The sequence below is a fragment of the Gavia stellata genome, chromosome 17 (genome assembly GCF_030936135.1).
Source record: "Gavia stellata isolate bGavSte3 chromosome 17, bGavSte3.hap2, whole genome shotgun sequence".
NCBI classification, from domain to species: domain Eukaryota; kingdom Metazoa; phylum Chordata; class Aves; order Gaviiformes; family Gaviidae; genus Gavia; species Gavia stellata.
In genome coordinates, this window is record NC_082610.1 from 5,143,326 (window position 1) to 5,164,650 (window position 21,325).

General features: G+C 40.4%; 1 protein-coding gene across 3 annotated transcripts in view; it reads left to right on the plus strand.

The window, feature by feature from the left end:
- Positions 1–21,325, plus strand: part of NAV2 (neuron navigator 2) — a 230,251-nt gene that overhangs the window by 142,455 nt on the left and 66,471 nt on the right. For all 3 annotated transcript variants that reach the window (XM_059825934.1, XM_059825936.1, XM_059825935.1), the window contains one exon: positions 538–660. In XM_059825934.1, coding sequence (XP_059681917.1) covers positions 538–660 — 123 coding nt within the window. The remainder of the gene's footprint in view (positions 1–537; positions 661–21,325) is intronic.

Below are 21,325 nucleotides of genomic sequence, written 5' to 3' on the forward strand. Positions count from 1 at the left end.
ACTTTTCTTTCATGCTGCAACCTTGATTTCTCACAATAAATCTTGGGATACTCATTGTTCATGGATTATTGACAAAATCTAGGATGAATTCAATGTGATTTTTGCAGTTAACTTGCAAAAGGGTTGAGACTTCCATCGTGTTGTTTTAGCCCACACAAAATAGTTCAGGATGGTATAAACCATGCACGTTTTGAGCGGGAAGGGATCATTAATGATAGCATTCACAAATATTAAATTAATTCCATCTAGGCATCCTTAATGAAAGTTAAGTATTCTTCCTTTGTCACAGTTGTGTTGAAATTCAGTTCTTATTGATGAGGGAGAGTGCAAGTTGCAATGGAGAATGACGAGAGGCAAAAATTATCTCTGATCTAATCAATAATAAAGTTTTCCTTGCTTCATATTCAGAGTAGTATTCTTAAAAGTGAGGAAATTGCAATATACGGTTAAAAACATGCAGAAGATAGGAGCTACAATAATATCTGAAAGTTCTTTCTTGTTTTACTAAACATGACATTTTGTTTTGCTGTTTTAAAGGTATATGACCGATGGTGGTCTGGGCCTCTATACTCGAAGGCTAAACCGGCTGCCTGATGGCATGGCTGCAGTGCGGGAGACGATGCAGCGTAACACTTCACTGGGACTTGGAGATGCCGACAGGTAAGGTCTCATCCAGCAAATGCTCGCATATCATGGTGCATTTGATTTCACGCTGTATCTAATGCATATTGGATCTCTAAGATTAAACAGCTTTGGGCATTCGGACACTGAATACACAGAGATAAGCTTCTCCAGAGTATTTTAGGTTATATGTTCACAGAGTTGTCAGGATAAATGCTGAATTTATGTCTTCTGATTGCTTTGCTGAAATCTCATCTGGGTTTTTGCTAACAGGACGTAATGCAAGAAGATGTAAAACTTCTATTTTAATAGTGTTTGAAATAAAAAAGACCTAATTCTCTTCTCATTTCCACTGATTCTTCTAAGTCCAGTGATTCAATGGGAATGGTCAAGGCCAAAGATCAAGAATTAGGGGACTAAAACCCTCTAATTTATGGGAGTGTGATCATAAAGGAAGCCGGGGAGATGGACAGTAATGAGACCTATATTCTGTTAGAGTTGAGATAAATGGGTTACATACTTTTGCTTTTAATGGCATCAGCCTATAGCTGCTTCTTTCTCTTCCAAACCCAAAGCCTGATGAGCGTTACTGTTGATGTAGTAAGTGAACCGTGTCCTTTTTCTTCCGGAGGGGCCCCTGAGTGTAAAACATGGATTTTGAGTTGCGGGTTTGAACCGATTTCTGAATTAAAAGTTTTTTCTCTTTGTGTTTTGTCATCGATAAGTCTTTCCTGGGACATAATGCAGTTGACTGAGTTTGATATGGCTGATAGTTTCTTGAAAGTGATGCTTGGATCACTAAGGAAATAAAAGTGATGGAGAATCTAGCCTTGTTTTCAAAGAAAGCCAGACTAAATTTGCTTTGGTGTTCTCTTGGTATTAGTTAAGAGCAGGATGGTGAAACTGAACAAAAGAACTAAAACCTCTCGGAGAATCTCTGCTCAGTTTCAATTACGAAGTCAACAAATGCTTGCCAGTTGTAAAATACGCCTGGATTTTTCAGGAGCTCATATCTCTCTCTGAAATTTGCAACTTGAAACCCGTGCTAGGCCAACAGCACTCGCTCCTGGTTGACCGTGGGTAAAGGCATTGCCACCTGGTGATGCAGCTGAAGGCGAATCAAGTATCATCCTCGTCTGTTGCTGTGGCTTCTGAACATTGCCACGTTAACAGAAGCTGTATGTTTACAATACAGAATTGGACTAATATAAATTATATTGTTGTTTAAGTAGCAGTCGGCCTTCTGGAGAGCTAGTGATACACTCCTTGTCATTGATTCCTTCCCCCATCTAATATTTTCTGTGCTTGCGACGCTTTTTCTTGGCACGTAAATTATTCTCTCATTTATTTGCTAAGCTCCTTCCCTGAAGAAACCACACATGAGGACCAATTACGTGCATTCGACAAGAGAGATTATTTGTGTGTTTAAATATATTCCACTTAGAATGGGGCTGTGACACACTGAAATGCAATCCCTAGTTTATGTCAGTTGCTTCAGCTTTGAAAAAAATCATTCACACGGAGGGGACGGACTTCACACGCAGTAAAGACCCTGCATGGCTGGCAAGTTAGCCGCAACACGGGATCACAGAAAAACTGCCCTTGGTCCCAGAGTTGGTGACATTATTATGTGTTGCTTTGATTTAGTCTTTTCTATTTAGAATCTAAGCCTACTCGCCTTATGCAGGAGATCAGAGTTTTCTGGCAGCGATTTAAAAATAGCTCCTCTGTGGTTGCTGGGTGATTGTGATGTGCAGTTTAAACAAAAAATTAATCTCAGTTTGAGCAGCAGTTTGCCAGGGTGAAAACTGGGAGAAGGAAAAGGAGGTGAATAAAACGGTGCAGTAATGAATCGCTTTCTTCACTCTGTGAATGGAGGCACGCAGGAGTTCTGCTTTACTGGTACACCTAGAAACCGTATGAAGATTAAATTTAACTTGTTCAAAGCAGATGTTAATTGAATGCATGGGAGAAGGAGTGTGAAAGGCTATGAACCTTTGAGTATAAGGTTAATCATTAAAAAGTTATCAGAGGAATTTTTGCAATTTGCTTACTTGTTGAGTTTCTTGTGTTATTAATTGTAGAAGTCTAGTTGTGAAGCTTTTACTCCTTGGCTCTGGTAACATAAAGCACAGACCTTAGAAGGTACATTTTCCCCTGCAGCAGGGAAATCCAAACAAGGCAATTTAATTTAATGCTTGATTGCAAGGTTAATGGAATCATTGCACAACACAGCTGAGCTTATTTATTCACTTCAAGACACTTTGTGTTTGCATAGAACAAAGGCATTTTAAATGAAAAAAAGGCATTAAAAATGCCTTTTTATATAGTTTGTGATTTATTTTTTTTTAAAGGTTGCAAATTAGCCACCTATGGTTTTGTCTCTTCTATGTATATGGATGTGGTATGTACCATCTGGTTATTTAAGTTGATTTCACATTGTCAGGCGCAGCTGCTTGATCTGACGCTGAATTCTGCCTTTACTTTCGTGTATGTAACTGGCTTTTATGAATACGTATAGATAAGAGGGAAGAAATTTGAAACTTAGATTTGAGTAAATCTTTCCATAATTACTTACTTGTATAACCTATTATTTAGATAAGATAATCGAGACCTGTGCTGATTTATCGCATCCTTGTGAATAGGACAGGAGACTGTATTAATGAATGTGAGCTTGTCAAGAGTAACTATGCTGCTCTTATTAGAGAAACGTCTGTATGACTTTTGAAAAAATCCTCAGTGATGAAGCGCTTAAATAACTACTTCCAAGCATGATTAAATTGGATTGTTTCACTTCTACAGTTTAATTTGAGGTAGCGTGAATTACATGTCTTGGCATAAGAGTATAAGGTCTTTGCACCTTCTGACCCTAAGGACCTGTCTCATCAGATAGCAGTTATGTTGTCTTGGTACTTCCAGCAGCTACAGCGTTGGTGGACTGTAGGTAAAACGCAGCTCAGGTGTGGAGCGTGGGTAGGATTGAACCGCTCGGAGAGCGTTTCTGTATCATGGTTCAGATCTACGACGACTGCAATGACAGTCTTGGCACCCTCTGGTCATTCTGCAGTGAAAACAAGACCGGGTTCAGTTTAACTCTCAGAAGGACTTGTGACTCAAGCTGGCTCCTGGCAGTCGGTAGCATTTCAGTAGAATTTCCTGCTTTTGGCAAGATTTTTGGATAATTCCAGACGAGAATGTGGAACCGGGAGAGGAGGTGGACAGGAAGGAAGAATTGGAAGTGAAGCAGAAACTGAGCAGAAAGCCAGAGGACATTCCATGCGGAGCACGGATATATCACTATTAATAAGAATGTCATTGAGTGCAGAGTTTTCCAGATGCTATGATGTATAGTAACTTCTACAAATGGTAAAAAATACAGCTTTTTTATAGCTGAAGAGTAGTATTTTGCTGTTATTTTGCATTTTATAAAAACAGATGAGAGTTTTATTTATATGTCTCTTGGCTCAGGCAGCAGACAATACTTCACATTCATTCATGGAGTAAACCCCTTAGACTGGAGCATCTTTAAATTCACTAACTGCAATTTAATTTCTTCAATCCTGTTACAGTGATGAGATTGCTAAAAAGATGGGTTAGTGTTCAGTGCTGGAGGGAGATTGTTGGACTGCCTTCATGACCATGGGAACTTGGATCACACTTCAGAAGAGCTGAAAAGCAAGTTGAAGCAAGTCTTCAAGATGGGGGCAATATCGACCTGTTCTGAAAAGCGGGGAGAGAAGGAGATGTCACTGCCTTTGGAAGGAGGCAAATTCCACTGAAAGCAGAGTTACAGGCATGATACTGATGGCTATCGCATAAGAAGCCGCATCAAATTTTCTTCTTTTTAGGTGCTACTTTACTGTAGACAATGGGAAAATGTTACAAAATGTTACAGTAGAAGAAAAAAGGAGGAAATTTTTTTAAGATACTCTTTATGTAGTTTTATAGTAGGATAAGACAGCTTTAAGCCCTGAGCATGCATTTTCGGTTTTTCCCCTTAAGTGAGACAATGCAGCTAAAATTAAATTAAGGTGTCTGTAATTCCTGGCTTTGCAGAGGAGGAGTTAAGACCTCCATTCACAGAGACTATCCCTTAGCAATACTACACCATTACTACCCGTCTCATCGTTACTGTAGTTTTGCTACTCTAGCAGTGGTAGCATGATGCATAAGAAAAGGGGAAAAACAGAGAAAATGTGTCTGGAGTAGACGCATATAGACACATAGACTGGATAGCCTTCATCTTAAAAGGTTAAAACATGACTGGGTTATATCTTAAACTTCAGATGGACCCAACTGTTGTAAAAATACATAGAAACAGATATTCCTGCATTGTAATGGCAGTGGAATTCCCATCATCTCCTTCCCTCACAGCATCTCCTGCTCCTGCAATGCTCCCTCCAGAGTGTTGACATAAGTGTTGTGGAGTTTCACAGTAAATGAACTTGCAGGCGGATTCATCCGGTATTTCATGTGAGTAGGTTTGGGGAGGGAGGATGTCCTTTCTGTCAGGAGAAAGAGTAACTACATCCATTGAAGTCATCTACAGACCTCGGGAGATCTCAGCTAAGAAAGATGCTGCCGAGCTGTTACCATTCTACCAGGAGGGTTTCGTGCCATCGGTTCACAGTTCCTTCACTTGCAGAAAGCCCTAGCAATCGTGCTTGCATTCAGTTGTTAGGATTAAAATAATTTATAAATTCCGCTTTTCCATTTTTTTCTTTGCCAGGATAATGGAACACCCCTATATAAGGATCCTATATACTAAATAAGTATCGTTTTCTAGAAAATAATTTAAAAGTCTCTAAATTGTTTTAAGATGAAATAGATCAAAAAGTAAGTGCCAACACCCAAGTGTTCGTTGCTCACTGTATCTGTGCTGCGAGTCACTGCAAGTGGTAAATATATGCCCATGTATATTTTTGCCATACGTGGGACTCTGCTTAACAGCAAAGTCACAGGACTGGTGAGATTATTCATGCCTAACTCCTCCTCTACTCCGCTTGACCATCTGTTTGGATTTTATCAGTAAGTCAGAAAAAATACTACTGCTTCTAAATATGCAAGTCGTACCTCGGTGTACCTATAGATACCTATCTCTCTGTCTTTGAAGGATCCCACATTTATCTTGAAAACTGACTCGCAGAAACAGGGAAATTCACATTGCAAAGATTCTTTGAAGTTTATGGCCTTGGGATCTGCTGATTAAAATCACAATACCATATACTTTTATTTTCCAAGGAATCTTTTTACAAGCTGTAATCTGAAGTGGTTTTAGGTTACATAAAATAATTGCAAAGTTAAGCAACAAATAGGAGTTGAGAGCAAAGGTATAGTAGCTATACCCGAGGGCTGAAATTAGCAGTACCAAAAGAGGGGGGGAAACAAAAAAAGACATTCCACTTTCAAACAAGGCAAGGTTAGTCAAGGGAAGCAATGTCTTTTGGCAGATCCGTTTCAGTGGGCTAAAGATGACAAACTTCTGGGCACGTGAGCGTTTCTTTGGGTCTAAAACAGAAGTAAGAATTTTCATTATTAAATACAAGTTGAAGAACAGTTGCTCTAAATTTACCTGGATGTATTAGTGGTTTAGGCTAACCCCTAAAGACAGCCAATACCTAAGAAGCAGAGGAAGATGAGCAAGGAAAGGCACGGTAGGATGTTTGTGTGCTGTAGAAAAGAGCGAGATGGATGATTTATCACCTGTGTAAGATGGAGGGAATGACTGGGGAGCGGGAGCAAATTATTACAGGCTGTCAAGGCTGTCTCTTTATTGACTCTACGGTTTTTAATATCCACCAGAGTTGTTATTTTAATACTCTGGTATTGAAGATTTTTTATATAGAACTCCCTTGAAGATGAGAAGGAAGAGGTCAGAGTTGAAGTGGCTGTGTGAGAATTACCTCTCTTGGGTAACCAAGCTCTTCGCAACTTTGGGGCTTGCATGTGAATCCATTCAGTGGGCACAGTCATACTGGGGTTTGGGGTTTTTTTCTTTTTTCCACGCACATACTTTTGGGGATATATATGGTATGCTGGATGAAGTACACTACATTCTGGGAAGTAATTATGTAGGACTTGGTGATAGTGTCAATTCTGCTTAGAGAGGCATGATGCAATGGAGATAAGTTGGAAAGTTTTGTTTCTTTCTCAGGCTTGATCTAATTTTACTTCTTGTATGATGGTCAGCAGAGAGTTTGCTTTCAACAATTAGCTTAGTGAGGCTGGGGACTGTTTGAAGGCTGGAAAGAGTTTTGAGGAGAGGACAACTTAAGGAAGTAAATAGTTTTTCAGCAGTGATTGTATTTGTTTAAAAATTTCTATCCAGGTTCTAGATTATTACGTCACATAGCAATAGCGGATGTATGATTGACGGGGGGGGCTGGTATTTGAAGCAGTTTTGTGCCTATTGGTTAATGGACTTGTTCTAAAAACGCAATTTGGTTTCCTATGGGAGAGTCCCTTTTCCATGTATCCATGGCCAAAAAAAAAAAAAAAAAAAAATTTACTGCAGTTAGGACCTATGTGCATCCGAGAAGCCAAGAATTATCCTATTCTTCTCTTTAAACTAGTACCTGTTTTAGTAGCTCCACAGGCCGACAACACAGTTGACAGCAGTTCACCTTTTTCAAGACTTTCTTCCAATGAGGAGGTACAGTTCTACCGCTCGACACTAAAAACAAATCAACCAAACAAATAAAACAACCTGCAATTGCAAGCTGTTCCCTCCAAAATTAGTAGATTAGGCAATCTTTACATGCTTGACTGTCACTATAGTTTTTAAACTGTTCTTCAGAATTGCTTTTTTGCTTAGATGTAAACACTGAAGAGATGGCTGGACCTAGGATTTAGGAACTGCATTTCTTGATGAAACTTTTTGCTTCATGTCGTGCCCCCTGCTTTTGCTCCTGTGATTCTGATTCTGCATTCCTTTATATTTTAGGGGTTATTTCCACCTCTGCTCTAGCATCTAATTAAAAATGTTTAAGCCAGGAGCTGAAGTTCACTACAAAGCTAATGGAAGGTGGCATGTGCCTCAAGGGAGCAACTCATCAGGGCTAAGTTAGGACTTTCTTTTTGCCATATATTCCACTGTGGACAGTTTGTCACTTCCCCTAGAAGGCTGCACTGCTGCGTTGGGTACAGGTGAAGGGACCTTACCTTTTTCAGAATTGTGGGTACTGATTCTGTAGAAATAGGAAAAACTGGCTAATTTAAGCAGCTGAATAATTTGCATCTAGGGATAGCAAAATCATGATCCTACACCACTAGAACTAGATTGTCCTGAAGTGACATTTCCTTTCGTACACACCCACTTTACGTGTATAAGCATAAAGTTGATCTAACTGCTGATTTGGAGAGGCTCCTCTGAAACCCTCAATATTTCTGGTTCCATTGCCGGAGATTAGCGCTCTCTTTTCTGCTGTATGGAGCAGCTTTTAAAACACTTTAAGCATGTGGGAAATTAAGCTTGTATTCCAAGGGTAAACAAGATTGTAGATACAAAGACCATTTTGAACTGTATCAGGGTCTTTGTGCTTTGCATGACAAACCAAAGAATGTGAAATGCTTGCTGACATAGTGCAGACTTTGTTATTTGGTTTTCCATGTCGAATGGCAAAAGAGTCAACATAGTCTCACAACTGACCTACACCAGTAACCTCTGAGTTTGGGATTTGGAGATTGAATAGATAAAACTAATAGCAGACAGCTGTCAGACTCCAAAAGAAGAATCCCAGTTTTGGGCTGTTTGACGAGCGTGGAAGCTCATTGTGGCTGTAAAGCAAATTTCAAGACAGATGTTTTTTCAAATACTGTGTGCTTTTCTAAATGTCTCATTACCAGAAAACCTAAGGATTCTCCTTTTGGTCTTTGTTTGCCCTTGTTAGATAGTTTGGTGGGGCTTTGGAGTTGTCCATGATTGTAGATTTCATTAGAACTTTTCATTAGTTTTCTTTGCTTCTGTTATACAGCTATGTATTCTCTTGTGATTATAATGATATTCTAATATTATTAGCTTACATGTTAATAGAAACATTAATATTAATAGCCAGGATCTAAGCTTTCTCTTTCACGGTTGAAAGTTTCCTGTAATTATATTGTTCGGAAAATGATATCAAAATTCTGAGTCCGAATGTGAGATGCACGTGTCTTCCTGCATGCTCTTCTGAGCTTTGCTGGGGTTTTTGTTTCTTTATTCTATTGATTGTGTTTTGTTGAATATTCAGTCATGCATTCCCAGTCTTGTCCCCTCCAGTGAAGAGCTTTCAAACATGGTACTGCAGATGGGGTGAAGGGGACACTCTTTATATCATCAGTGAGAAGCCTCCAAGGAATTTAGGATATCCACATGCTTTGAAGGATCCATTTCCTATGCAGGGAAATGAGACTCCTAATTTGGACAGCTAACTAATACGTTTAAAGTTGGATGGTGCTCATAGCCCTGTGTATCCAATACACATCCACATCTGCAGCGTAGCGGGAGAAGCTGTAAGGTAACCACAACTTTGAGCTCACATGTAAAATGCTGCATATTTCATAAGCAGTCATCTCCTTCAGCGGTCCTGAATGGCAGCTCCTGTGTTAAGAAGGTAATGAAGTAAGGGGGATGCTTTTGGGCTGACCGATGTCAAAAGAAACGCAAGTGTCCCCGACCTAGTACTCATCGAGGCAGAAGATGGGTTCAGATAAAATGAAGGTTCACTCCCTATTTCCATAGCACTTCAGAAAGAGGTGCACTCTCTCCCTTCCTCTCACAGACCTTAGCTACCAGCCATACCTGGCTTTTCATAAAGAAGGGAATGCCTCATTTCCCATGTACGGTTCCAGAGGTACAGAGTGACTCCTGAAAGCCGGAGGGCAGATAGAAGTGCAGAAACTGGGGCACGTGGACCGTGTAGAATGAACCTCTGTCCCCACTGGCAGGACTTCCCAGCTCTGGGGAGCAGCTGTGCTGCGTTTTGCAGTAGGAGTGTTGAAGTGGTGGCAGGGACAAAAGTGCGTGGTTATATTTTTGCTGCCCTGGGATTCTTGAGGCTACTGCATTTATATCGGGCTGTTCCTTGGTGTCATGATAACCTCCTCAGTGGCCAACAAGCTATTCCATATTGGGGGTCAGTACCCTTCTTATCTGTAAGTCCTATTCTGCTCTTCTCCATTCCTCAGCTTCCTCATGGTATAGGGATTTTCCAGCAGCACGATAAGGTGACTTTGTGACCTTTTTATGACAGCTAATAGGATTCACAGTGAAGTTGAGACTCCGCAGAACAAGTAGTCACTTTGCTCCTGATCTTTCTGAGATGAGCCCCAACATCCTGAGGCTTAAACAGCCCAGTGTTAACGCAGCTGCGTGGGGCTTAAAAATGCTCAGCTATTATATAAACAGGCATTACGGCTTTCACGTGATAGTCTTATGTTGCTTAAGTATATACAGTTAAACATACATTTGGCCAGGATAAATAATTGCATACTCTACAGTGGAAACACTTGGAGCTGCTTTGTGCTGTTACAGCAGTATTATGAGAATGTGTGTAATTTGTTTTTATTGGTAAAAGTTTTTGACAGTCTCACTAAAAATAAAACATCTAATTTTATTAACACTGATTGCTGCAATTTGAGACTAATTAATTTGACGTAAGCGGCATTGGAACAGTGCGAAACCTGTGTGCAGAGTTAGCCCAGGGAGCCTGAGTAACTACCGCATTGCTAGAGGCTATGTTTATGTGCGTCCAGGTATATATGGTCAATAAGTAGCCAGAGGATCAGCACTAAACACTGGAAGTCTGATTAGCGCCTGAGCAAAGTCCAGGGGCTGAGGTCAGCTCTTTTTAACCATATGATTTTTTTTGTTGTTGTTTCTTAACTGACAAAGGCTCAGCTCAGCAGCTACTGTGGAGTTACCATGTGCTCTCATCAGCCCCAAGTAATATTCTTATCTTTCTAATCTAATTTTAACTTTAAGGTTTATCTTCTCTGATTATGTTGTTAGTTTAAGTTAATTTTCATATATATCAACTAATTCATTCGTTTTGGTTTGGGGGAAATGAGCAAACCACCTTCAGTGTTCAAAAAGGTTTTATTCCCTCTTTCATGTTCATAGTCAAGATTGATTTATTCCTGTTACGAAACTTGCAGCTAGAAATACTCTTTGTAACATGACTTAATGCCTTAAACATCTCTTTGAAACTATTGATGTTATTTGATACTGTCTGATGTGCACATGCATAGTTTTATGTTTCATTTGCATTTTTATGCAAAGATTTCATTTTTATTTTCAGAGATGACTGAAACATAACGTTGCATTTGCAAAACCAAAACTGTTTTGAATGCAGAAGGGAAGAATGGAATATTATCAGGAAATAGTTAGAATGTATTCGTAGACAACTGTATATCTCTATGGAAGGAGATGAGAGGGAAAAGGAGAAGGAAGGATCACCAACATGAGCCTCTGGGAAAGAGATACGAGTATCCTGTGCCAACTGAAGTTCACAGAGGTTATGATAATCCAGGAAAGCCTTATACTCCACTTAATCCGTATTTTGGAACTATGTGTATTCTCTATCTGCTCCTAGATAGAGAATTTATCCATCCGTGCTTTGAGAGCGTTTCTGAACCAAAGGACTCATGAGATGAATCAGGTGGTGGCAAGAAATCTGCATTTATACATATCTGATGTCTTAAATGTGCATGCAAAAGAAAGACACAAATTCTATGAAATCAGAAGATTGTGATTTCGAACTGAAGTCAGGATGCAAGTTCTGTGCTCTAATTTTTGTTGAAATTCTTTGTTGGCTTCTAACGATAACCACTAAGCCTTTTTTGTTGTTGTTAATATAGATTAAAAGCAAATATGCCATATGGCAACATGAAGTTGCTTGTCATTGCTTTTGGTCAAAGCATGTGGGTGGTTTGGCCTCCAGCACCAACATCCAGAGGGTAGAATCAGAGGTGTCTTCCATGCGGTGGCTTAGACTTTGGGTCCCTTTCTGCAATAGCTTCTGACTGATTCTTGATTGTAGCCACATTCTGCTTCTCTCTCTCACCATATTTTTATGGGTTGACCTTATGTTAGCTGTAACGAGCTAAACATGTGACTGATAATATAATCATTCCTTCCTGTGAGTCGTACCATATGTTTTCCCCTCTCTCCACCACCACAATTTCAGTCATAATTGACCCAGTTATATTACCCTTTCTACGTTGTCCCCTCTACGCTACCAAATTGCTTTCTCTTGCAGCCATTTCTCTCTTTCCAAGCAACGCATTGTGCTTTGAGTGGTGGGCTTTCGTCGTCTCCACCTTTGTCCTCAACGAATTACTGAAACCCAACTTTGTCCATGAAACGTGTTTGAACCTTAAAGTCGCTCCCCGCTTTGGATGCATTCTCCTCTTCTTTAATGACATCAGTCTCTGATTTCACTTTTAGATTTTAACACCGTTGGAATGAGGGAGCTTGCAATACATGGCGATGCGGTTAAGTTTATTATGGCAATGCATATGTTATCGAATCATTTAGGAACAAGTGATTATTTTAGAAAGAAGAAAATGAGAGCCAAAGGTAACTTACGACTTGGCTAAGCAAGGCTGGGTGGGATCATGGGAGGAGAACAAAACTTTCTTTGGATGTTTTCAGGAATAGTAGTGAATTGTAGCTATAACTTAAATAGAATGGATTCAAGGGAGACAAGGAAAACATAGAGTAATTATAAGGAAAACCTCTCTGGCACTTGCTGACTTGTAAACTAGTCTCTGGGAAGTCTGTCCTTTGGGTCTTTAAAAATCTGTACGAACCAAAGCGCAATCGCACATTAGAGTGAAAGTGGTGTGAATAACCGAAGAGGGGTTTTCCAGATGAATCTTTGTTTATTTCATTATTAATACTGAGGGCAAGGATGTTCCTTGTAGTTTGTTAGGTGTGCCTGTTATGATGCAAAATATGAATGCTTGCATTAATCCAACTAGTAGTCTGGGGTGGGTTTTTTCTTTTTTTTTTTTTGGGGGGGGCGGGGGGTACATCTAGTGATTTTTATCCTTTCATCTTATTATCCCTTGTGCCGTTCACTTCATTGAAGTCTCTAAACAAAGATATCCAATGACCACTCCTTAATTCTAGAGGAATTCACTGAACTAGAGCTGTCTTTATCAGTACTAGTTTATGTTAAGTCTCTGGTAGCAAACTGAGACACCATTTCACAGCTCAGCCTTAACAAGATGGCCACATTCTGCCGATGTTGAAATAGGACAGAGAGATGAGAGGCTGGTTTAAAATTATTTTAATTTCATTATTGCACTGGGATAAAACAAAAAATAAGGGGTTGGGTTTTGTTCTTGTTTTTCCCTTACAGAGTAGTGATGCAGTGATTAAGGTTCCAATGTAAAAAGTCAAGCTGAGGTCTCTGCTGTGCCAGACTGGAGCAGGGATCTCAGTTTTGGCCTCCTCTCTTTGGGTTGTTTCTTTAAGAATATCTCTCTGTCTCTCTCCTGCCAAATTATTTGCTGGAAATAATATCAACACAAGATACTGAAAGGTGTTAATTGGACCCTTGGCTTTTGTGGAGCTCTCAGGTCACGGAAGTGGGATGGAAAGAATTAAGGTTGAAGTCCTTGAACTCTCACCTCCCCCCTGGATAATTTAACTATGAAAATTAACAAAGAGTCCAAGGGAGTTGTCTTAGTATCATGAAGAGTTACATTTTTTTTATAAACCAACGGGATATTTAATGATAATTAATCAAAAAATTCTAAGACATTGCTGTAGCAGTAGCAGAACTGGTAGTTTGAGAGTTTCATCTAAAGCTTGCCAAAGTAGAGGCGGGGGAGAGAGTGCCTTAAAACCTCTTTTTAACAAAATGAATTTGCGACTGCATTCCAGTTTCTGCTTCTAAGGTGCTTTTGTGTCACCACTGTGGGTAAAGGTGTTGTGTTCGGTTAGGAGGTAGGCCTACGAAGCTCTCAGGATCTCAAAGAAAAAATAAGTGGTTAAGAACAATTTGGGCCCCTATATGTACTGCACATGAAAAATGGCACTAACGGAAAACTGGGGTTGTGCGTACTCCATCTGCTGTGACAAGCAGGCAGGGGTTCCCCACGTAACAGCCATCATCACGGTGGAGCAGTGATCCACTTCTGCAGCAAATCTGTCTCCTACAGTCAAACAGGTGTCATAAAAAGGAAGGAAAAAAAAATCCCATCATGAAAGGATATATCAAAATGTGTACTTACAGACAATTTCAGTTCTGATATTTTCCCTTCCAATTTGTCCCACATCTATTTTTTTCCTTCTCCAGGCCCACTTGAGGCTTCTTGTCCCAGTTCTGTTGCTTTTGTGCAGCAGGTCCCAGCCTCTGACTTCAGAGCTTCCATCTAAATTTGTTTTCCCTTTCCTTTTCTTTTTCCCACTTATTCTCTGTATACAGTCTCGGCTTCCCTTCTTGACCCATCGTCCCTGTTCTCCAGGGCCCTCCAGAACCAAATAAAAAATTAATCTTGCAAGACAAGGATTTTCAGGGAAGATCGATATAACTTAATAGTAAAATTGTGTATATTTTCTAACGCTACTCAGGAATTGTTGTGCTGTTTTTAACTGAGACCGAAGTCCATCCTTAGGTTGGCATGCAGCTTGGAAAACTTGGGGCCAAACAGCTCAATTTTGGCAAAATGATAAAGAATTGAAATCATTCCCCCTGCTAATTATTTCATTACTGTAACACAGCCATCTCTGAAGCGGAGGGTGTAGCCTCAGAGAGAACAAATGTGCGGCGTAAAACCCAGCAGGGCTGGGGCTGGGGAAGGAATGACTGGGCAGGGAACAGTTTTGCAAGCTTTGGCTCTTCCAGAAATGCTAGGAAAGGTTAAAGGGTCCTGCAGAGACCCTGGGACCTCAGGACTTCTGCAGGGCAGGGAGTGGAGCGAGGAAACAGTGCCAGCATCAGTGATACGGACCTCTGGGCAGACAGGGCTGAGAGGACTGATCCAGCAAGAAAGCTTTGCTCAGACCTACCGGAAAAAAAAGTAAAATTGTGCTTGTCTGTTACATTTCATGGCTGGAATGATTAAAAGCTTAAATTCATCTGAAGTACGATAGGAGAAGGATGGCATGACAGCGCGAAGGTTTATGACTTTGCACAGTTGAGCCTTTGTTTTCTCCTACTTTATTCCCATTTTATTCCAAAAAAAAAAAAAAGACAGAAAAAGCCTAGCTGCCTTGGACTTGTTATCAGTTAAGAGTTAGAGAGAGATAAGGTGGGTGAAGTTGCACATATGAATGGATCATTGAAAGCGGCTGCAGTTGGGTGATGGTGGGGGTGGGAGGGGAACACGTAGCACCGTAGGAGAGGCTCCGCTGAGCTTTGAACTGGATCAGATGCTTGAGGGCAATTAAACACACGAGATTTCCCCCTCTAAACAAAGGCGCAGAAGGGAGTCTCCCTGTTCTCTGGGCTGTTAATCATCGAGGGGAGAGAAGAATGTGTAAACGAAGAAAGGAAAGATGGTGCTGTTTAAAGGAAGGATGTTAGACCCCAGCAGGATGCCTGCTTGAGTTGCATCTCAATAAATAATAAGCACTTGTTATGCTAATAGTCACTATTTTCAATAACATGATTTGCATACAGATCATATGCATGTTAATTACACTGCGCACACAGCCGATAATGCACATCTTCGGTTTTGTCCTTAGCGTTTTCTTTTGTAAAATGATGCATCGCGTTAATGAATATTGCAAAGTTTTCGAGTGCAAATGCATCGCCGATGGGGTGAGCAGCAGCAGCACACCGAGCTAGATCCGCCCTGAAGATAACCACCCATACCAGAGACCTTGATGGAAGAAGCCCAGGATTAGTGTCACTTTGGCACTGGCAACATCTGTCCTTGCACCTGATTATAATGAAAATAAAACGGAACAAAAGGGTGTATGAATGCATGAGAATGCAGTGGTGCGTGATAATAATTAACCCCGTCTTGGCTAATTACTGGGTGCACGCTTGTGTATACTGCTGTATACCTTTATATCAGAGCACACCGTTTAGAAGTTCTATACTGACTTTATGCCTCCTGGGGAAGGACAGGGGAGACCTGCCTCTGTGGAGAAGTAGAATACTGTGGGCAGAGTTACCCCATGAAAAATCTTTCAACGCGTGAAGCGGGGCCACGTTTGTATTAGATCTTTGCGTCTCATGACCGTAGTGTTTCTGACCATTAGGAAGACAGGACTTGTGGTGAGCTGGGTGTGCAGGGCAGCTCCACGTATTCTTTCTTCTCTTCCCTCCTTTCCCACATGTGTCTTGAGGCTCACTCATTTCATCCAGATTTCTCATTTCATCATGTCCAATTGAAAGTTCCCACTTGTCCTCCTGACCTACTAACGTAAATAAATAAGGCGAGTAGATATTGGCCGATGTGTTGAGAATGCCTAGTGGTAGAAATGAATGATGCCTTATACAATGTAGTGATGTGACAGCTGAGGTTGAGTGTCGTGCTGAGTCTGCGTTGCATCCAGACCCACTTTAGTACCTTCAGATGCGCATCCGTAAAGCATAATGCAGCACCACTTCAGGAATCTCTGAACTGCATTTCCTAACGCTGTGTAGCTACGCCTTCTGTATTTGTAGCTGTACTGATTTTTTCTGATAGTATTTTGACACTGCTGAGCTTTGCTTTCGGCTTATTACTTACAGGGAGATAAAAAAAAAGGCAAATCCCTAATATCTTGGGAAAAGATCTAAGAGTTGTTATCTGGTATTCTAGACTAAATATTTAACATAGTTCATAAGGTATATAATAGAAATATTTACCTGTTAGGAAACTGTAAGAATATAATTTACAAGTTATTACCACATTCATTTTTCAGGTATCAGATAACGATATTGGGTATCAGATAATCTGAGCCTTATAAGGCACAGATGTTTGGAATTAGTTGTTCAGTTTCAAAAGAAAATAACTGTTAAATGCAATAGCTCGCCACATCAACATTTGGTTGTTATTGCCATTGGTGTTCCCACGTCCCGCTGCAGCTCACTCTGCGTGTTTTATAGCTATCATAATATCTATAGCAATTAAAAGGATTTGCTCTTCCAGAGAAAAATTAATGGGCTTAGTAATTTTTGAAGGAAGAGGTGCCACTCTCTGAAGTTCACTCGGCATAGCCAGCATGTGCTGGGAAAGCGGGTGAGGCCGTGCTCCCTTTCTAAAGCCTGGCAGCACAAGCTGGAGCTATTCTGCAGGCATTCTGCGGGGAGCAGCGAGGGGGTGATGCACCCATCTGCCGTTCAGCGTCCACAGAAGCGGGGTGGAGTTGCGCGCAGGCAGCCCATGGCTGGTTGCGCGCTCGCTCTGTTGGGTGCAGTCCTTACGGCGCGCTGTCACCGCCCTAGCTGAGTGCTCAGGTGGGGCGTTCAAGGCACATGTGGACGTGGCATTGCTGGACATGGTTTAGTGGGCATGGTGGTGTTGGGTTGATGGTTGGAGTTGATGGTCTTAGAGGTATTTTCCAGTCTTAGTGATTCTGTGGTCTGAAGGAAATGCTGTTACCCCAGCCTGGTTACGCACCCATCAAACTTTGCTGTTCCTTCTGCAGATGCTCTGCTCCCCAAGCCCCACGCTCTTCTGCGCTGTAAGTGCACTAGCCCGTTGTGTCTACATTGACCTTCGTCCCTGGAACGGATGGGATTTGCCCACATGTACTAGTTGCAATCTCTGCTCCAAGTAGCTTGCCGTGGGGAGGGAACCTTATGTCCCTCATCAGTAAGCTCATGGTCATTGCTGTTATTCTGAGGTAGCTTCTGCTGAGCATCTGTGGAAGGACAGAGATTTAGGTAGCACTGAGCTAGCAGAGTCGTCGTTCAGGGGCACGGGCAACCGCGGCAAAGCCAGTTGGTACGCTGCGGAGTTTAAACAACGTGTCGACTCTCATCTTGTCCTTCCGGTGGAATAAAAGCAGAACATTTCACCCTTAGAGGCTTTCTGTGTTTGCAAGGAGAAGAGTGTTTCCCCTCTAAGTGAACAATTTTTGAGCGATGGAAAATAAGTTTTCAGTTTACTGACGCTGCAGCTAAAATGTTGACCTTTTGATAAGAGCAAGTCTACCAGCTGAAATTTCCTCCAGTCACGCTTCCATAAAGCTGATAGCTACCCGAAATGCATGCTACAATACTCTAATCTGTAAGACCATTAGTCTTCTCAGGTGATCGACAGCTATGATTTTATGAGGGCTTAGTGAAGGTCAGAAGTTCACGTGGACAAGTTGTGATTGCCACAGGTGTTTATGAGATAATTAAAGAGTTTCATGGAGGACGTACTTCTCATCAGCTGCAACTTGCAAATGTTAGTTTAAATTCAGTGTTTTATCTGACAAGCATGGGGTTTTCTTACTGCTTAATGAGAATTTCTATCTCCAAATGAGAAAAAATATTGAGTCGTAAGAGTTGCCGGCATTATTTGCAAAACCTTAAAACGTAGAGCTAGAAGAGGCTTTTGTTTAAACGTACGCAGTAGTTAGAGCTGCTGTCTTGTAGGTAAGTGGTTTGATTCAGTTACCTTTTGTGTTAAGAAGATTATAAATTTAAAGACAACTTAGTGGTTTTCTTAACCAGGTATAGATAACAGTGGCAGGGAGGAGAAATATCTGAAATTTTATATGGCATTAATAGTCTACTGCGAATTTGGAAATGGCAAGTTAGTCTCTTTGACAGGCAGTACCAGTAAGAATAAGAAAAAAGCAATTCACGTGGGAAAGCGTGTTCAAAAGAGAGTAGAAAGATTTTGCAAGGTAGTCTGAGAAAGAGGCATGTCTTCTTGGCTCGGATACAATCTTGGGAACGTGCTTGTATTGTACGGGTGAAGCAGATCCCTTTGTTTTATTAAAGAATGCAGACGGACTCTCAAAATAAAGGAAAATTAATTTTTGTTGAAGTTGAGAGTTTGCATCTTTGTTCTTTGCTCATTACTCAGTTAAAGTGTTTATGTGGTTTGAATGATTATAGACTCAGTAATGCAGAGGATTTGCAAACACTGAAGATCCAGCTATAATGATGCTAGCTTGATTTAATAGTTCTACTTTAATTAGGATAAATGAGTTTACTTTTCTAGTGAGATGTATTAGCTTTTTAACAGCCACAGCAACAATAAACCGCTGTAAATGCAGAGATACATCTAATGAGGGGGAGGCCGAAGCAATTAAGATGGGCAAAGTCTATTGATGACAACTGAACTGGATTTGACTAAGATACATATAATTGACAGCAGTGCTTTTGCAGTGGGTGCCGTGAGATGGTTAATGACTGCAACGAGATGGTTGATGACTGCTATTGATTAGGCAGTAATGATTTTAGTATTTTGTCGGGGGTGTGTGGAAGGGAAGGTAAATCAAGTTTTACAGGACTTCTCAAAACCATACTACAACTATGTGGAGAGCTACTTATTCAACCAGAAGTATCCATGCGTAGTTCTTAGATACTACGTTTGGCATATCCTTCTTGGGCCTGAATGCATCCTCTGATCTAGTCCCCTGGTCCTGCTGGCTGAAACAGAACCTGTAATTCAAATTTTATCTCTTTCTGAGCTGTTTTCTACCTCACTGGCCATAAAGAACTTTGCTCCTAGACTATGGGTTTGTATGGCTTCTTTCATATCTGATGTTTCTGTTCTCTATTATATTGCTTGTTGACAAAGACATTATGTTAGAAAGCTCAGAAAACAAACTGTAAATCGTGTATGGACATCTGTCGTATATCCATCCCAAAGCATTTTTTCAGAGTCCTGAGAAGAAAGCAATCGTGCCAGCTGCACTGTTTTTATAACTTCATGTGTTAGGGATCAAGCTGAAAATCTTAATGGTTGCAGAAGACAAGAAAGTCTTACATCAATGTAGAAGTAAACTGTTATTCTATGCAGCAGTTTAGATTGGAAGAATTAAATTTTTCTCCTTGGTCAATGGCTGTGTTAAAATCTGTGATTGGCAGTGTTATGTTCTTTGGAAAGAGGACCGATTTTTATGGCTTGGAGAGGGACGCAAAGAAAACTGCATTTAAAACAATGTGAATGATATTTCCTTCTTGTGTTTCACTACATTAGCTGTTTGTTTTTTAAGATGAGATTTTTTTTTTTCCATCTTATAGACTGTTCGTACTAACGATCTATTTGCCCTGTTACATATTTTTGTTTGCTTCGATTATTTGCTACATCTGAAAAAAAATAGATGCAAAAGCATGTACATGTGTATATAGTAAATATGTCGATAACATTTCTTACTCAAAGAGTTTGAGACTTGGTAACATGTTTAAATTTAGAAAAAAATGTTTGGACCCATCCGAGTATAACCCCTGGATTCAGCATTCAGTTGGAATTCTTCTCGGATAATAGTGTACAAGCTGCATCGCTGCTCAGCATCCTCCATTTTTATTGGATTATCTCCAGTTTTGTTATCTTCTGCCTTTTTCTTTCTCTATTGCTGTTAGAAAGCGGCTGTTTGTGTTTGTTCGCTCTGATGTGCATATTCATTTCAAGTGAGTATAGTGAAAAGTATGCCTCAGGCTTGTGTCAACACAAGTGCTCCATGTAGGCTACTGGCATTTTTTAAACAATCTTTGATGTTACACGCTAAGTCTGTCTTATGCTATTTTACTGATGCATTATTCATGCAATAATCATTAATCTTATTCCAAATCAGTAATCTTACTCCGTGTTTGGCTTTTCTGTGTGTGTGCACCGTCTTTTTCGGGGCCGAAATCCCTCCTCTTCAAGTCAAGTGAAATTTTGCCGTTGACTTAAGTGGCGAGGGACTTGCCTTGGGACTAGAAAAATCTCACCATCTTTCCCTGAATGTATGACTGGTCGGTTCCTATGCCTTGCGTAGGTACCCATGCAATAGTGGACACTGATGGTTCCTTTTTACTTTCTTCCGTGCAGTACTGCCTATATGAGTAATTTTAACAAAATCCTAAAGTATTCTACGCTCTGTGTGTTCACTTATATAAATAAATACACAAATCCAGACAGTACCACCATAACATAATTGTCTGCTCTCAGGGAACTCTCTAAGGCAAGAAAGGGCTCATACCCTTGAGGTTTAAGAAAGTGAAGAAGAGTATTTCGTAGCATATAACGCTCATCGGTCTGCAAACTTAGCGCTTCTTTCATTCAGCAGAATGAGGGGAATTAAAAAATGGATGGTCACTTTTCCAGACTTGCTTCTCTTGCTCCCAAGCTCCCTTTGGAACCACGCTGAAAAAACACAACTTCACAGGGCTGTAGCAGCTCAGGTCTCTTTTCTAACGTATCTCTTATTGTGGGTTTATGTTGTTTCCAGTGTTCCTCTGGTTTTAACTCGAAGTACCTTCCCAGGATTCACAATTACATATAAGTACAACAAGTTGGGGGTTTTTTTAAATTTACTTTAACAAAAAAATAGTTTGTTTAGGTTGATATATAGAATTTTAGCCCTACAGTGGGATGCATAATAGTTGTAATGGTGCAGCAGTGTTGCTGTGTTCCTGCTTTTATTTTCTCGTGCATATATTTAATCGATGAAAGTACTTTAAAATGGTGTATTTTTGTTTAATGTGCTCAAGTTAAAAGGATAGAAGCGTGTGCAAGATCATGGTTGAGTCTGTTCAGAATACGTTTTAGCTTTACAAATACATTTTTTCCTCATCTAAATAATCTTAGTGTTCTTCAGGAGGCAAGAAAGAAAAAGAAGGCTTAAAAAAAT